The sequence below is a fragment of the Dermacentor silvarum genome, chromosome 1 (assembly GCF_013339745.2).
Source record: "Dermacentor silvarum isolate Dsil-2018 chromosome 1, BIME_Dsil_1.4, whole genome shotgun sequence".
NCBI lineage: Eukaryota > Metazoa > Arthropoda > Arachnida > Ixodida > Ixodidae > Dermacentor > Dermacentor silvarum.
Window position 1 is genome coordinate 369,277,437 of NC_051154.1, and position 18,495 is coordinate 369,295,931.

An 18,495-nucleotide genomic window follows, 5' to 3' on the forward strand; every position below is an offset into this window, starting at 1 on the left:
CAATGCTTGCTTCCCGATAACTGCAGAAAACGAAACTTCAGGGAGCGGGCGGCACTGGCATGGCGACGAGGGCGCGCACACAGAGACTGTGGAAGGTGAGGGAGGAGGGCGGCAAGGAAGCGAATTTGGCCTCTGCAACTCCGCCGCTTCGGTGGCAGTGGCTTCGGTGGCTCCCCTCGCCCTCTCAACTTCCTCGTAGCTCCCTAACCTTCGACTGTCTCCGTGTGCGCCCGCCGCTCTAGCCGACCCGGCGCCAGCCTAGCCCGCTCCCTTAAGTTTCGTTTTCTGCCGTTATTGGGAAGCGAGCGTTTGCAGGCGTGGGCAGTTTCGTTGACCAGACTGGGCCTACAAAGTTGTTCATTATGAGAAAGGAAAGGTTGGCGCTATCTTCTGCAGCCCTTGAGGGAGCACGGCTCAGCGCTCCGCCGCTGCATTGCGGGGTCTCTCCTAAGCTATTGCTCTGTGGTGGTGTCGGAGCAATGCCGGTCGGAGGCGCCGCTGCGTTATTTGGCGTGCTGCTGAGAGCTTTGTCGGTGTGCGGTATGTTCGAATTAACCGCCGCAAATGCTTTTGCGTTCGAATTACCGAGCGTTTTCACCCGTTGGAATACACATAGCTTTGGCGGGACCACAGCGTCAGTTTGAATAAGCCGGCAGTTCGAATTATGCGTGTTCGAATTAACGAGATTCGACTGGTACTTGCAAAGTACTTTACCAGTGTATGCTGACTTAATTTCTGTGTTTTAATAATTAATTAAATTTGTCCTTTCTGTTTTCTCCCCTAATCTAGGGTGGCAGCATTTGGTGCCTCGCTGTCAATGAAGATGAGACGCTTGCGGTGAGTTGTGATCCAGTAGCTCCTCCTTTGTGTTTGCTCCTGTGTTGCTCTTGTGTGTTATGCAAAACATGAATGTCATTGTGTGTACAGCTTAGTCCCCTGTTTTAAGGGCACATACAAATGGGAGCTTCAGCTGAAGGTGCCAGGTGGAGCAGTCCACACGCTAAGCATGGGTTAAGAGAGAAGCCATTGCTATCTATAAACTAGTTGTCTTTTGCAAAGCTGGGCACTTTCTGACTTGCCTGAATGAGAACATATGCCCTGCATTCGCATGCTGCCCTTGACAGAGGATTGCACTGTAAGCATAGCTTTTAACTGGGACTGTCATTCTTTTTTTGTGTGGGTCTGTTTGTGTAGTAGCCTAGTCTTAGATCATATCGGCATTTATAATTTTTGCTATTTCAAATTCTTTCTGCTCATTCATTTCCTTATATGGTCGTGCGGTCGTGCGAGCGGCCATAGAAGAGGAGGAGGGGGTGGAAGCGATAAGTGAGGAGCGCCTGTGCTCTCTTCCACTCTCTCTCTCGACGAGCGCGGAATCAGCGGGAGGTACGCCTCTTGAGACGAAACTGCAAATTTTTCAAGACTCAATTAGAAGAAAATGACACGGTCTGCGCGTGCGCAGAACTCGGTATGACGCAGACACAACACTGCCCTCTCCTCAAAAATGGAACCGCTGCACTGGCTTGCGCTGCCTTGTTGACCGACGCAGAGAAGTATGAGCTCGCGCAGATGATGATATCGACGAAAACCGGGAGCGCCACGATCATGAAGGTTCCAATAAGGCAATCAGTCACAAAAGACCCTGGCGCTGTATGATGGAGGCGACGACAGCAGCAGCAGTGACGACGAGATTGACAATGGCCCGTCTTTGACACCGACCCCGATGTTCAACCAAAGTGCACTGTCGACAATCGAGTGGCTCATTGAATTCATGCACGTTAAATTGTAGCCACCAGTGTTCGCGCAGCTGATGGACGCGATTCACACGGTGGTTGTGAATCCGAAACTTCTGTGAACGCAAGTGCAGATTTTTATTTCAGCGCGCCTTTGAGACGCTATTTAGAGGTATAAACTTATTTTTCACAGCCTATTTTCTACAACGTCGATTTTTTATTGCAAGTGGTAATTTCGGTTTCGGGACTGCAATGGTACCATACTTTCCGGTGTAAAGACGAATTTTTTTTTTCTGAATTTGTCGTCAGTGCGTCTTATGTGCGACTTATGTACGTTTTTTTTTTCCGGAAAAACTGCCGTCAAAATCAGATTCGATGTTATGGCCAAGCGAAGCGCGCTGGTTTACTTAACTGCTACGGGTTCTGTGCGTGCTATCGAGGTGGCGGGTATGTTCTTGTGATCGAGTTTGCGAGCACCATGTGAGAAGGACGGAAAAGGACAGATGTGACGAATTCGGCCGACCCCGAATTCGTCACATCTGCAGATCCCGAATTCGTCACATCTGCAGATCGCTGTCAAGATACAGCGCGCGCCACTGTGCAAACTACGCAGTTGGTACCAGAGTACAAGCTGCCGCCCCCCCCCTCCTCCCTCCCTCCCGCGCTGACTTCCCGTTTTCCTCCCTTGTGTGCGATTCGGCTCACCATCGTACGCTTTCACTCACACATACAGCATATGGTGCGCGGGGACGATGTTATCGCCGTTGGACTTTACGGAAAATTGTGGCAATCACGTCAGCAGAAAATGCGCCTGGAGTGGAAATATATGACACCCATACGCTTGCGCATGACCCGCATTCACGGAGTGACACGTAAATTTTTTAAATCGCTTACTGAACAAACAGGTGCATCTTATATAGGTTTTTTGCGGAAAGACTGCCGTTTTGTGGGAGGTGTGACTCATAGACCGGTATATTCGGCATTATTTTTTTTTCGGCAGTCCAGATATAGCGATGATCGGTTATAACGATCGTATTTCTCGTTCTTCTCGATATCGTTATAAGTGGGCTGCACTGTACAATCAATGCGTGCTGCACTGAATATTCAACCCTTGGCAACATAACATGACTGCGATTTTGTAGCAATGCCTTTTCCGGTGCGACTCCTTTTTGCACATCACATTGGTACGAACGGCGCTCTGCGTGCATTATCACAGCTATCAGCTGACCGTGAATATAGTGGATGATAAGGGCAGCATATAGAATTCAGTAGAATGCATCGCTACAAAATCGCGGCCCAGAATGCGACCGCATTATCATTCCCAAATGATGGCGGGTTTTTTTAGCAACAGTCATTGTCCTTGTCGGGGCGGACATCGAGGGTGGCGTTGGTGCTACTTAAACAACTTGATGTCGCCAAGGCCGTATCACTATTGAACACGTGAATCAACAAACGGTGGACACGCGGAACCAACACTGCAGGACTTGCGAATGGCTTGCTCAGGTTCGCTTGTCCTATGGTTTGGGAGCAGTCAGTGCTGAAATATAGGCTTTGCTAGTTTCGGTTTCAAGGAGGTTTCACCAACATGGCTGACGACCATGCCAGCGACATATCAAAGCCAAAATATCACTATTTCCGCTCAACTTGCCAGTCAAGTTAGCACGCATTTGTGCAGACGGAGTCCAAATTATTGAACGGTTTGCCTTAAGGTGTCCGAAATTTCAATCGTACTTGCAGTCAAAACCGCATATATCGAACTCGGAAATAAACTGGAATTAGTTTGATATATTGAGTAATTCGATATAAAACATTTAAAGAATTTGATAATGTACAAAATGCACCTCATTAAAAAAGTGTTCTTTATTTTCTTAATACATGTGCGGCGGGCATATTAGCGCAAGAAATAGTCGCCGATCTTCTTCTGCTTTTTCATTTTTAAAGCATTATTGAGCATAGATTTTTCAACATTGTCAAGTCACGTGGAAAGCCGAGCCCACAGCCTTCTATGGATGCGCAGTAGTGGCGAACAACGCTCAGTGCATGAAGTGCATCGGAACACGTGGGCGGGTCGGAACTAATTGGGTCCTCGCAGTTACTGTCGCCGGCAAGATCCCTAGCCAGATCGGCAACAATGTCTTCGTCAGCGAGCTCTCCGGTGGTCGCAACATGGTCGTCGACGGTGACTAAGTCCGTCGCTGCAGTCCCATCACAAACGGCACCCGGGAACTCAGACAGCTGGCTAATCAAATCATCAAGTTCCTCCATTGGTTCATCGCAATTTTCGGATGAGCTTGCGCCAGCCTCGCCGGAAACACCGAGTCCACAATGACAGAAGCAATTCTGAATTGTTTGTTTTTAGACATCATTCCATGATGCATTCAGCATCGTTATTGCGCCCAGGAGGTCAATTTTCAACTCCCGGCCAGTGCGAAGGTTTAGCAAAAGTCGTCGCACAAGGCGCTTTCTATAGCCTGCCTTCAGTGCACGAATGAACCTTGGTCTAAGGGCTGCAGCACTGAGGTTGTGTTCGGTGGCAGGAAACGAAGCTCGATATTGCTGACGCTTACCTTACAATGATGCGCAGAGCAATTATCAATGAATAAGCAGATTTTTCTGCCTTCGCTTACCAGGTCATTGTCCCAGGACTTAAGCCAGTTGCCAAAAAGTTCGCTTGTCATCCAAGCTTTCCTGTTCGGCCCGTAGATCACCGGAACAGAAAGTGCGTTCTTTAGGCACCGCGGCGATTTGCTCTTTCCGATCACGACTGGTCGAAGCTTGGTCGATCTATCGACGTTGGCGGCGAGCAACACCGATATTCTGGCTTTATTAACTTTCCCGTCATGGCACTTGTCATCGCGACACGCCAGCCTTTTGTTCGGCAGCATTTGCCAGAACAAAGCAGTCTCATCGGCATTAAATATGTCACGGGGATGGTACCTTGTCGTGATATCACTCCAATTCTCTTCAATCCACTTCTGCACGCTGCTAAAGTCCACCACGCGGCTTTCACCGGTGACAGCCCGGCCGACAATGCTGTGACGCTCTTCAAAACGCTGCAGCCAACTTGAGCCGCTTTAAGTCGGGTCTGTTCAGAAGGAAAGCGAAATCCTTCGCTTTCTGTTCAATTATGGGGCCAGAAATTGGGATGTTTCGCGACCTAACATCTATGAACCACTTGTACACTGCTGCCTCCACATCTTCATATGCAGCCGTGCGTACTCGTTGGGCGCCGGTAGATCCTGGTCTCTTGTCCGCCTTAGCCCTAACGTCGGCCTTATTTTTCAGTATTGTACTCAGCGTACTTCTTGGGATGCTGTATGCTGCGGCGACATTCAACTTCTTTTCTCCATGTTCAAATCTTCTGATGATTTCCAGCTTTGTGGATATTGGCAGGTTCTGCTGTTTCACGGCAGCCATCTCTTACGGAGCAGACGAGCGCTGCGTTCCAAGGACGCGACTACGCACACAATCTTGCAACTTCACGAACGACAGAACACTGTAGCAATCAAGCCGATCGCATGCAGGCGCACGTGGCCGTGAGTGAGAGAGTAGTCGAACCACTTTTTCTAGGGAGTGACTGTCGGAGGGAGCGAAAGCAGTGACGCGCGCGCGCAGTTGGGTTGAACCACTTTGTCTGGGGGGGGAGGGGGGGGTAATGGCGGCTCCGCCGGTCGCGTATACAGCGCTCGCCGCGCAGGAAAGCCAACCTTTGGGGCAGTTTTGGGCTGTTTGAAGTTTGATATACCGGTAGCGGCTGCTATTTTTGTTTGATGTAACCACAATTTTTGCTATATATTCTCATTGTAACATTACAGTATTCAAAAATGTTCGATATACGGGGTAAATCGATGTAAACGGGTTCGATATAGTCGGGTTCGCCTGTACATTAAATTTATGGGCCAGTGAAGATGCCTTGAAGTAGTCCCAATAATCGAGTTTTTCTGAATTGGCGGTGTTCGAATAATCGGTAGGCACCAATTGTGAATCAGCCAGTTGCTGAGCAGAGGAAAAGCTTTACGAGGAAAAGCAGACCATTGAAAAACGCCTCAGTGTCTAAAGCAATGCTTGAGCGTTAGCAAGGGCTTATCGAGGCTGGCCTGGCTCAGAAGAGCTTTGATGACATTGAGTGTGGCCAGATGTCTCTGACTGATGCTTGTTTTAGCTTTGCTGAAAACGTGGCTAAGCTTGCAGCTCCCAATGAAAAGAATTCATAAGATATAAAAAGCAATGTGAGCAACATCACTCAATTTGATATTGTCAAGTAGTAGTGACAGTGAAGAGAACAGTCGTAAAACTGTGTATATCGAAACTGATTCTTTATTGGGTGAACCTGTGCCCACAAAAGAAAGCTACACTAAAAGCACGACAGTAGCGGCGAACACAGTCGGCGATCGGTGAAATCTGATCAGCATTGAAACAAGTCAGCTTTTATACATGAGTCATCAAATGTTCCAGATTATTCCCTGGTGCCCGCGTGTCTTCCAGAATGTTCTAGACAATTCGTGTCGGTCAAACAATCAGATAACATAAGTGTCGGTGAAAACAGGCAACGGAAAGCAGCATCGATAACGTTCAAGAAACTTCCGATACATGCAGGTGCATCCTGCGCCGAGCGATAACGGTTAACATTTGTGAGCCGGTGAAGAGTGGTCACCGATGAAAGATAAACAAGTACACGTGGCAATATCCTCCCCTTAAAAAAAACATCGTCCCAATGCTACTAACAAACATGAAACCGATAACAAAAACCACGCGTAATAAAGAGAAAAAAATAACAAAGCAACGAAGTACCTAAGTTCGTCAGCGGGCGTAAAAAGGCTTAAGACGCACCATGTTGCTGACTTCAGGTCGTGCGCGCCGCCGCTGTGATTGCAAAATGCCGTCTGGCACGACCTCATTGTCCAGTGCGCCAATCCGTCGGATAATCTTGTAGGGTCCGAAATAGCGTCATAACTGTTTCTCGCTAAGTCCTCGCCGGCGTATCGGAGTCCAGACCCAAACACGGTCGCTAGGCTGGAACTCGACGTAGCGTCCTCGAAGATTGTAGTGACGGCTGTCGGTCCTCTGCTGGTTCTTGATGCGCAGGCGCCTGTCGACCTTCTTGGCATGCTGCAAATAGGTGGCAACGTCAAGATTTTCTTCATCGGTGACGTCTGGTAGCATAGCATCACACGTCATTGCCGGCTTCCTTCCGTAGACCAGGCTGAACGGCGCCATGTGCGTCGTTTCTTGCAGGGCCGTGTTGTATACGAAGGTCACGTAGGGAAGGATGGCATCCCACGTCTTATGTTCGATGTCGACGTACATTGCCAGCATGTCGGCGAGGGTCTTGTTAAGGCGCTCGGTGAGGCCATTCGTCTGCGGGTGGTAGGCGGTGGTCCGGCGATGGCTTGTCCGGCTGTGTCGCAGGGTGGCTTGAGTTAGTTCTGCCGTAAAGGCCGTACCTCTGTCGGGGATGAGGACTTCTGGGGCACCGTGACGCAGGAGGATGTTCTCAACGAAGAATCGGGCTACCTCGGCAGCACTGCCTTTGGGCAAGGCTTTTGTTTCGGCGTAGCAGGTGAGGTAGTCCATAGCTATGACGATCCATTTATTCCCGGACTTCGATGTCGGAAAAGGCCCCAGTAAGTCCATCCCGATCTGCTGGAACGATCGGCGACGTGGCTCTATCGGCTGTAGAAGTCTGGCTGGCCTTGTTGGCGGTGTTTTGTGTCGCTGACAGTCTCGGCATCTCCTTACGTAATGAGCGACATCGGCAGAGAGGCGAGGCCAGTAGTATTTTTCTTGTATCCTCGCGAACATGCGGGAAAAACCGAGGTGTCCAGCCGTTGGGTCGTCATGGAGAGCTTGCAGAACTTCTGGACGCAATGCTGAGGGTACCACGAGGAGGTAGTTGGCTCGGAGTGGTGAGAAGCTCTTCTTTAGGAGAGTGTCATTTTGCAAGAAAAACGATGCCAATCCTCGCCTGAACACCTTCGGCACAATGACGGTCTTGCCTTCCAGCTAGTCTACAGGGCTCCTTAGTTCGGGGTTGGCTCGCTGTTTTTTGGCGAATTCATCGGCACTGATGGGTCCCAAGAAAGTGTCGTCATCCTGGTCATCCTGTGGCGGCGGTTCGACGGGGGCGCGAGACAAGCAGTCGGCGTCAGAGTGCTTTCTCCCGTACTTGTAAACGACGGTGATGTCGAATGCTTGAAGTCTCAGACTACATCGTGCGAGGCGACCTGAAGGATCCTTCAAGTTAGCTAGCCAACACAAGGCGTGGTGGTCGCTCACAACTTTGAAGGACCTGCCATAGAGGTAGGGGCGAAACTTTGATGTAGCCCAGATGATGGCGAGGCACTCCTTTTCTGTGGTGGAATAATTTGCTTCCGTCTTCGATAGCAACTGGCTAGCGTAACTTACAACCCTTTCTAGTCCGTCAGTCCTCTGCACAAGCACGGTGCCGAGTCCTACGCTGCTTGCATCGGTGTGGACTTCGGTATCCGCATTTTCGTCGAAATGCGCAAGTATTGGCGGCGATTGCAGGCGTCGCTTCAGTTCTTCAAATGGTTCAACTTGCGGCGTCTCCCACTTGAACTCGACGTCGGCCTTCGTGAGGTACGTCAGTGGCTCGGTGATCCGTGAAAAGTCCTTGACGAAGCGCCTGTAATAGGCGCACAGTCCACGAAATCTACTCACTGCCTTTTTGTCAGCGTGCGGAGGAAAGTCGGCCATGGCTGCCGTTTTCTGTGGGTCAGGGCACACTCCAGACTTGTTGATGATGTGTCCCAAAAACAAGAGCTCCTCGTATGCGAAGCGGCACTTTTCTGGCTTCAACGTGAGTCCGGAAGGTCTTGATTGCTTGAAGAACTGTTTCAAGGCACCGGAGGTGTTCCTCGAAGCTTGAGGCAAACACAACGACGTTGTCCAAATAGACGAGGCAAGTCTGCCACTTCAAACCTGCCAGTACTGTATCCATGACGTGTTGGAAAGTCGCAGGTGCCGAGCAAAGAGCGAACGGCATGACCTAGAACTCGAACAGTCCGTCTGGTGTTATAAAGGCAGTTTTCTCCCGGTCCCTCTCGTCGACTTCGATTTGCCAGTAGCCAGTTTTGAGGTCCATCGCCGAAAAATACTTTGCGTTGTAAAGTCATTCCAAGGCGTTGTCAATTCGTGGGAGAGGGGTATACGTCGTTCTTCGTGATTTTGTTGAGGCGACGATAATCGACACAAACCTAGGGTTCCATCCTTCTTCTTCACCAACACCACGGGGGACGCCCACGGACTCTTGGATGGCTGGATGATGTCGTCGCGTAGCATTTCATCGACTTGTTGCCTTATGGCTTCGCGTTCGCGCGCCGAAACTCGGTATGGGCTCTGACGGTGTAGGCGGACATATTCGTCGGTTATGATGCGGTGCTTGGCGACAGGGGTTTGTCGAACTTTTGACGACGATGAGAAGCAGTCTTTGTATTGCAGGAGCAGAGCTTTTAGCTGTTCTTTCTGATACCTGGGAAGGTTCTGATTGACGTCGAAAGTTTTTCAGGTACTACAGTCGTCATTGCAGGTGCAATAGAATCCGTGAAGGCGAAAGCACTGCTGGCTTGTACTATTTTGGCGATGTAGGCGACCGTGGTTCCTTTTTTAATGTGCTTGTATTCGGGGCTGAAGTTCGTGAGCATCACTCTTGCTTTCCCTTGACGTAGCTCACCTATGCCTCTAGCGACGCGAATCTTACGGTCGAGCAGTAAGTGATGATCACCCTCGATGACGCCCTCCATGTCTGCAGGCACTTCGGTACCGAAGAAAATCATTACGCTGAAGCGAGGCAGATCGGTGACTTGTTCTTCTAGCACATTCAAGGCATGGTAGCTGATGTTTCTATCCGGTGGTATCGTGTTGTGCGTTGAAAGCGTTATCGACTTGGACCTTAAGTCGATGATCGCACCGTGTTGCTTTAGAAAGTTCATGCCTAGGATGACATCCCTGGAGCATTGTTGCAGGATTATGAAGCTCGCCGGGTAAGTGCGGTTGTTTGCCGTGACTCGCGCTGTGCAGATTCCAGCCGGCGTTATTAGGTGGCCTCCTGCTGTCCGGATATCGGTTCCTTGCCACGCCGTTATTACCTTCTTCAACTTGGCGGCGAACGGTCCACTGAAGACGGAATAGTCGGCTCCAGTATCAACGAGAGCGGTGACATATGACCATCGATTAGCACGTGTAGATCGGTAGACCGTCGTCTAGCGTTACGGCTGAGTCGTGGCGTCGGATCACGGCTGCGTCGGCTTGCTCAGTTGCTGCTACGTCGCGTCGGCAGGTCTACTTTCGGCGGCGAAGTGTTGTCAAGGCTCTTGCCTGGTGGTGTGCTGATAGCTCATCGTGATGATTCGCAAATCTTCGTCGGCGGCGGTGGATCTTCGGCATTGCGTCGGACAGCAACCGCACCTCCATCGGTTGCTGCGTTTAGTTTCTCCGGTAAGGGCTGGGAGATTGGCCCCGGGTGGGACCGGTGTACTGACGGCAATGCGGCGAGATGTAGCGGCCTGGTGACGGCGATCGTGAGGGTCGTCGTGGTTGCCACTGGGCTCCGGCGAGGTAGTCGGCGATGTCGTGCGGTCGTTCACCTCGCACTGGACGCGGCGCGTTGATGGCGTACCCTCGTTGGCCCATCTCGAAGTATGGGCATCGGCGGTAGACATGGCCGGCTTCTCCGCAGTGATAGCAGAGCGGGCGGTGGTTGGAGGTGTGCCAAATGTCTGTCTTCCTCTGGTAGCTGCGCTGGGCGGCGGGCAGGCGTGCTGGCGGCTGTGGACGACGGAACTGTGGCGTTACGGGGCCCTGGCGCAAGTGCGGAGGGGGTCCTTGATGGCGGGCGACGGCGGTGTAGGTCATCGCTCCTGGCTGAGGTTGAGGAGATGCCGGAACATCTGGCACTTCTAGTGACCGCTGAACCTCTTCTTTAAGTATGTCAGCGATCGAGGCCACCTGCGGCAGCAACCTTGGACATAACTTCTCCAACTCTTCCCGTATTACCGCTGTGATCGTCTCTCGCAGGTCGTCGGCGCCTAGTGCTTAGGCTTTGGCGTAGTTGGTCAGGGCACGGCGGTTGTATTGCCTGGCGTGCATTTCAAGCGTCTTCTCAATCGTTGTGGTCTCCTAAACAAATTCTTTGACAATCTTGGGCGGGTTGCGCATCAATCCGGCAAATAGTTGCTCTTTGACACCCCGCATCAAGAACCGAACTTTCTTTTCTTCAGACATGTCGGGGTCGGCGTGGCGGAAGAGGCGAGCCATTTCCTCTGTGAAGATTGCGATGTTCTCGCTGGGCAGTTGCACCCGGGCTTCTAGGAGAACTTCAGCCTTTTCCTTGCGCATGACACACGTGAAGGTCCTCAAGAAGTTCTCACGAAATAGGTCCCACGTCACCAGGGTGGTCTCTCTGTTCTCAAACCAGGTTCGAGCAGCGTCATCCAACGAAAAATAGACATGGCGCAGCTTGTCTTCGTCGCTCCATTTGTTGAACGTTGCGGTCCTCTCGTATGTCTCAAGCCAGGTTTCAGGGTTTTCAGCCGGTGATCCACGGAACGTTGGTGGCTCCCGAGGTTGTTGCAGCAGGATGGGGGACGCTGGGGCTGCCATTGGGGTCGTCGACTTGGCCTTGATTGCTGTGGTCTTCTCGGGAAGAAGTCCGTATTCTGGCGAAAGTCCTTGCTGCCTATGGCTAGCTCACTGGTGCTTGGCAATGTTGGTCTCATCCTCCGGTTTCGGGCTTGGGTCGCGGCTTTGCGGGAGCGTTCGGTGCATGAACGCACTAGCACCAATACTAGATGTCACGTAGTAGAGACAGTGAAGAGAACAGTCGTAAAACTGTGTATGGCAAAACTGATTCTTTATTGGGCAAGCCTGTGCCCACAAAAGAAAGCTACACTCAAAGCACAAAGCGGCGAAATCTGATCAGTGGCGAAACGAGTCGGCTTTTATACATGAGTCATCGAATGTTCCAAATTATTCCCGGGTGCCCGCGTGTCTTCCAGAATGTTCTAGACAATTCGCGTCGGTGAAACAATCGGATAACATAAGCGTCAGTGAAAACGGGCAACGGAAAGAAGCATCGATAACGTTCGAGAAACTTCCGATACATGCAGGTGCATCCTACGCCGAGCGATAACGGTTAACATTTGTTAGCCGGTGAAGAGCGGTCACCGGTGAAAGATAAACAAGTACACGTGGCAATATAACCTAATTACAGAATCCTGGGTGAGAAGGTTTGTTGTCTTCATGAAGGGTAACTCAAGTTTAGTGAGTTTTTTTTTTCTTTAGAGGCACAGCAACCTTGTTTTGCAGTAAGCAATCCTTTCTGGAATAACGCTTGTCAATTTTAAGTGTTCGAAATGGCGTAGGATGTGTTCAGCAGTTGGCAATTATTTGCTTTAAGCTGCTCCTAAATCTGTATTTGAATGCTCCAAACTGCCAAAAATTAACATTTTGCTGCTCCAAAAATTGCTCCAAATCGCAATTTGTCTGTAGCACCACTGTGTTGCCTGTAGAACACTAATTATCCTAATTAAAACAATCGGCGTCTCTTATTTTTTTAAGTTTCAGATGAAAAACTTCATAAAATGTTAAGCAACTCATCACCAGTAGGCAGCAGTTGAATTTAAAGCCTGCTATTGTGTTAATTATATATCAAAATTTTTTCACTTTGAAAATCCTTCGGCACGTAGCGGGTGGAAATGCCCGAAAAGCCCACAAAGGGGTAAATGCTTAATAAGCTGGGAGTAACAGTGCATGTGTGCGTGTCTGCCACTTCTCCGTCTTCTTTTGCAAAATGAAGCTCAACTATTCACACAATTTTGCTTTAAAAAGAGAAAATATTTTAAGTCTGGCAAAATAGACAGTTTGTCACAAACCAGTGTCTTACTTCACTTGAAAGTGCACGTTGTCAGACATAATAGTATTGCCAGGCAGGGCTTTCTGTTCTGCAATTACTATTGGGAGAAAGAAAGGTTTGGTAATATATGTGTGTGGTGTACTTCAGGTAACAGGGAGCAGTGGATCAGCACTGAGCTTGTGGCACATCCCGGAGGTGGTGATTCAGTCAAGCAAGACCACTTGGATCGAGGCATTCAAGGATGGCGGAGATTTTCCACGTAATCTTGCCATCCTCAACACATGTGGAACCATGTCCCTCGTTGTGTCCACCAATGAAGGGTGCGTACGAGCGATTTCAGTGCACACGGGAAGGTCACTAGTTACTGGAATCACCATAAGTTATTACAAAAAAAGTATATTAGAATGGAGTTTTTTTTGTGTTGTGGTACATATTCATGTAAAATTGACATATCCCTCAAATTAATATGCTTTGAATCCCTCGTGCTTTCCCTAGTTTTCCATGATGCTTGGCTGTTTTGGTGAGGGGAAAGTGTTATTTTCTTTACAAATAAGTGCGATGATATAGACTTCTTTTCTTGAGGGCATCACCATCTTGAGAAAGTAGCACCATGTAGTGTTTCACTTGGGCAAGTTTCGTGCTGAAATGTGTGTCTAAATACACCATTGCTTGACTGTGCAAGGACAGTAATTTGCAGTGCCCTGTTGTAATTGCTTGTTGTGCACATTCCCTGTTTCACTGACAGTTGTGATACTGATAAAACTGATACTAGATGCTTATAAGTACTGTCAACTGCATTCTCAGGATCGTTGCAGGGAGGGCAATATTTCAGGAACACTGATACACAATACACTGTGATACAGAAAAATTCACTGATACATAGTGGGCATTCAACAAAGGAAAATACTCATAACAAAACACAGAATATCCAATTTTTAAAGCATGTATTTCATGCCCATTCTAAATCCGCAGCAAATTTTTGGCAACAAGAGCATCAGGCAAACTATTGCACATTTTTGTATCGTCAGGAAAACAGAAGCGAAAAGTATCCATACATGGTAAGTAAAACTGAATAGCTCTGCTGTGGTTTATACGGGCACATCTTCTTACTTGAAGTTGTAGATACAATTTTAATTTAGCCTTGCATGCCCTTTCATGATCCTAAAAAGAAATTTTAGTCTTTGTTTACCTCTGCGCTCATCCAGTGACTCTATCAATTCTAACGTGGCTGTAACAAAGTCTGTGCGTCAGTGTTTGCAGCATACAAAAAGGGCGACCAGTCTCTTTATTTCTTCTCTTTCAGCCTTCTAAGCTTTCTGATGAATCCAAATCACTCTATAATACTGGCTATACAAACGTTTTATTTGCTGCTAACTTTACCTCCCATGTAGTGTCTTGCAGTTTTCTTGTTTAAAGTACTGTAACTTTTGATTAGCCTTTGAATAGACATCAGTGTTTAAGTGTCATTGCAATGCATGCATAATCTTATCACAGCTGTTATTGTCCCTTACGTTCACAACCTCTCACACCGCATTAAGGTGGCAGAAAGGCACGACGTAAAAGTGCTCTTTTCAGCACCGATCAAGCTAAGAGGGCTTTCCAAGATAGTGAATTCAGAGAACGAAAAAGCACAAGGATCGTGTAACTTAAGACACACGCAAAAATACGTAACCTGTGAAAATAATGTTGTGTGCAAGATTCCGCTTAAATGCGGTAAGGTATATGTGGGCCAGACGGGACGCTGTCTGAACGACAGGCTCAGAGAACATCGCTATGCATGCGAGCAAGTAGCTGCATCCAGCAATCTCAGCATGCATCGTAGAACGTGCAAATGCACAGCTTACTTTGACAAAACGACAGTTGTCGCTAAAGAAAAAGACAAAATAACTAGGGAAATACGGGAGGCTTCAGAAATAGAAGAAAAAGACAACTGCGTGAGCACGCCTTCAATCATGCTAACAAAAGCCGAAATAACTTACGCAAAGAATGCATACACAGAATGCACCAATAGAATCATAACAACCAGAAACGTGAGAACGTGATCTGAGTGTATCTGCTGTAATCATAGTTCACGCAGTCGCAATACGGTGTTGTGTGCTTTAAGTACTGTGGTATGATCTGACAATAAACCAGTTAGTAGTTTGCGCTCCCATTTGTCACTTCGTGTCTGCTTCATATTCAGTGTCCGTTTTGTCCCTGTTGACTCCTACTGTACTTAGCGCAAGAAAAAAATGAATGCACACCAACTATCCCAATTCATAGCTCTTCTAAATACAAATTGATTTGTCGAGCACACAATTCAAACTGCGGACCTCCCATTCACGAGTGCAGTGCTGTGAGCATTACGCCACGAAACACCAGAGAAGAGAGAGCTTGTTCCGGAGTATATATTCGCGGTCACATATCATATTTACTCGAATCTAACACTCACTTTTTTTCTGATAAAACGGGTCCAAAAATTGCCTGCGCGTTAGAATCGATTACGACCCTAAATTTGCGCTATGACATCGCCATCGGCATTTCAATAAGGCCGCCTCCTACGCACTTCGAGCCTAGCTACCGTAGCTTCGACCATGTGCTGTAGTACGTGTGCTTAGGCATTAGTCTACCAATTTAAACAGCGAATGTTTACAAGTTTATGCGGCCGATAAAACTACTATCCTTCGTATAGCTGTCTGCTAATTTGCTGTCGCAATTGATGCTACGGCTTTCGGGCAAAACTGTGACTTTTTTGTTCATCGCAAATTTAGTGTATTGGGAGTAAATCTTGAGCGATAGTTGTATTTCTGTATGAAAGCGTGAGGTGCGCGGTACTGTAAAGGATGTTTTTTTTTCCTCTCTTTTGGTCACGGAAAACGGGTGGGCGTTACAATTGAGTAAATACAGTAGTGCAACACAGCTATGGACAAACGTATCAAAATGTGTCCTGCTCTGTAGTACCTAGGTGAAGTCTCTCACAACTCATGTGCATGCACGTAAGGGTCAGGCAAACACGGCATCTCTCTCGCTTGTGTGGGCCCTTCACAAAACGAAAATATGCTTGTGCTTAGAATGCAATTCCATGTGACGACAATGACATACGGTTGTTGCCACCTAATTTTTCGGACATGGAAGGGGCTGCAAAAATGTCAGAATAATTGGGCAGATCGAACGAAAAAGAAAAACATTTTCGACTATGAATTAAATTTCTTGTTTTTACAGGACCAGCACATAAAAAATAAATAGGGATGGGTGAATACTCGGTATTGTCGAATACTCTATCGAATTATTCTCTATTCGTTATTCGCTTCGAATTGAATTCAGGTATTCAATATTTTCTAATTATTCGGCTCTCCTGAATAGGCAGCCAGAAGCCACGGACGGCCGGTACGAAAACTCATCTCGAAGGCTATGCTTTACGTCATGGCTGCCATACATCAACCGTAAATCTCGAAGGCTATACATTTTTGCATTAAAGAGCTGGAAATGTGCGATGCAAAAGAGCAGAAACGGTGCTAGCGTCCAATCCAAAGGAGGCGGCAGTGTCCACATCGCCATATTCATTAGTGGAAATTGTACGTGAATGACAGCAACGGAGGAACGCTTCGTGCATATTTGTGCCTATATTGCATTTACTGCCGCGCATAACGCATTGGCCGCCATCCATGATCGCGTCGATAGCGGCGGCGGTTTCTTCCACAGCGGTTGTGGCAAAAAGTAGTTTCGTTTTGGCTCAATACGTGCGTCGGCCGCGTGCCTAAAAAGCTGCGTAGTCGCCATCCCTGATCACATAGATAGCAACCGCGATTTCGTTTACAGTTGTTCCAGCGAATGGTAGTTTTCTTCTAACTTGGTGCACGCGTCGGCCGCGTGCCTTAAGCACCGCAAAGTCGCCGTTCATAATTGCGTCGATAGCTGCTGCGGTTTCCTCTGCAGCGGTTGCGACAAACAGTTGCTTCGGTTTGACTGTGCAAAGCTGTCTAGGACAAAGAGCACTGGATCCATCGCGATGGACATGCGATCTGTTGGCGATCAGCTTACTGGCGAAAAAATTATCGGGATGTGTGCGCAATAGTGCAAAGTGTGTCGCAAATGATGGCATGGCATGCACCGCGGCATTGCTGTGAACGAAGTCGCGAGGCCTCGATCGCCGCTGCGGGAGCCAACCAGTCATGAGAGGATGAGAATTGCAGCTTCCGCACTGCTTTTGTGCAAAATAGCAAAAGGATTTGCTCATCTTTTCAACTAATAGAAGCGTGTTAACATAGTAAGCATTTGCTTATTGTTTTCTGGATACCATGATAATTCGTCATTCGGGAAATTCGAACATTTTGTTTCCGTCCCGTGAAATTCTAACGAATTAGGTTTTACTGTAATATGTGATATATACTATTCGAACTATTCGATTTAAAATTATTCGACCAAATCACTATTAGCTTCGAATTCGCTTCGAACCTCAAAATTCCTATTCGCCCATTCTCAGAAATAAATAATTTTGCTTTGTATTTTATTTATTTATTTGAACATACTGCTAGCCTCACATTTGAGGCTGTTGCAGGATAGGGGCAGGATACATATTCAAGAGAACACGGTTTAGGTAGGCGCGGACATAGATAAGTTTAAGTGAACAGGGAAGTAAATATGCACTCTATATTCATTATACAAATGCTATAAAACGAGGGGGAAAAGTAGTAAACGCCGTGTTGGAAGGTTAGTACAAAAAAGAAGAACGAAGAAAGAAAATGTAGTCATGAACAGCAAAAAAATATATATACATATGTATACACACTTATACACACACACATATATACACATACACACCCACATATATATCAGGGCAGAAAACAAGACAGTGCGAAGTTATTCAAAATGCCATTGTACGACACAGTGTGCCTACGTGCATATAGTAGCTAGAAAGCATTGTTTGTTAACTTGGCGATAAAGGTTTGCAGTGATGTGCAGGTGACAACGTCATCAGGCAACAGATTCTATTCACGGATTGCCTGTGGAAAAAAATGAGTACCTGAATATTTCGTTGTGAAATCTGTATTCTGTTAAGTGCTTGGTGTGTTTTGTTCGAGAACTACGTGTATCTGTCTGCTGTAAGTAGTCACTCGCATTGATTTTCATACTACCATTAAGAAGAAGGAAAAGAAACTTAAGACGTAGTCGGGCTCGGTTTTGTATAGTGGGAAGCTCAGCTTGCCTTAATAGTTCTGTAGGGGAGTCAAGATGGCGATACTTATTAAAAATAAATCTAATCGCTTTCCTTTGTACGCTCTCCAATTTTGCTATGTACTGTTTACGGAAGGGAAACCAACATACTATTCCATAATCCAGTATAGAGCTAACTAGTGACAGGTATGCTAAGCGTTTAGTACCTATGGATGCGGATCTAAGCGACCGTTTTAACGAGTATAGAACTGCCAGTGCTTTATTAACAACATATGTTACCTGCTTGCCCCATTTAAGATCTGATGAAATTATGACGCCTAAATATTTATAGTCTTCTACTTTCTTCAACATATGTCCTTGTAAATAATACGGGTAGTTCATGGGCGCTCTTTTATTCGTTACTGTCATACAAACTGTTTTTTCTGTGTTGATCACCATCTGCCACGTTTGGCACCATTGTGTTATATTTTCAAGTGCACTGTTTAAAGTTATCTGTTCTTCACGACAGGTTATTTCCTTGTAGATAACGCAGTCATCTGCAAACATTCTTACTGTGGCGTTAGTATTAATGTGTAAATCATTGATAAAAAGAAGAAATAGGATAGGAGCTAAAATGGCACCTTGTGGGACGCCAGATAGCACATCGCCGCAATCAGAAGAGTAGTCTTTGAAACATACATATTGACGTCGACCTGCAAGATAGCTTTTTATCCACTTGGTGACGTTGTTGTTACC

General features: G+C 47.4%; 1 protein-coding gene and 1 pseudogene across 4 annotated transcripts in view; one reads left to right on the forward strand and one right to left on the reverse strand.

Annotated features, from left to right (window-relative positions):
• LOC119437452 (WD repeat-containing protein 6-like) overlaps positions 1-18,495 on the forward strand; it is a 245,733-nt gene that overhangs the window by 87,047 nt on the left and 140,191 nt on the right. For all 4 annotated transcript variants that reach the window (XR_005189379.2, XR_007465092.1, XM_037704476.2 and 1 more), the window contains 2 exons: positions 790-837; positions 12,754-12,926. Coding sequence is in view for 2 of the 4 variants with exons in the window: in XM_037704476.2 (XP_037560404.1) it covers positions 790-837; positions 12,754-12,926 (221 nt within the window). In the remaining 2 variants the exon portion in view is untranslated. The remainder of the gene's footprint in view (positions 1-789; positions 838-12,753; positions 12,927-18,495) is intronic.
• LOC125942418 (tigger transposable element-derived protein 6-like) lies at positions 3,723-5,234 on the reverse strand (annotated as a pseudogene).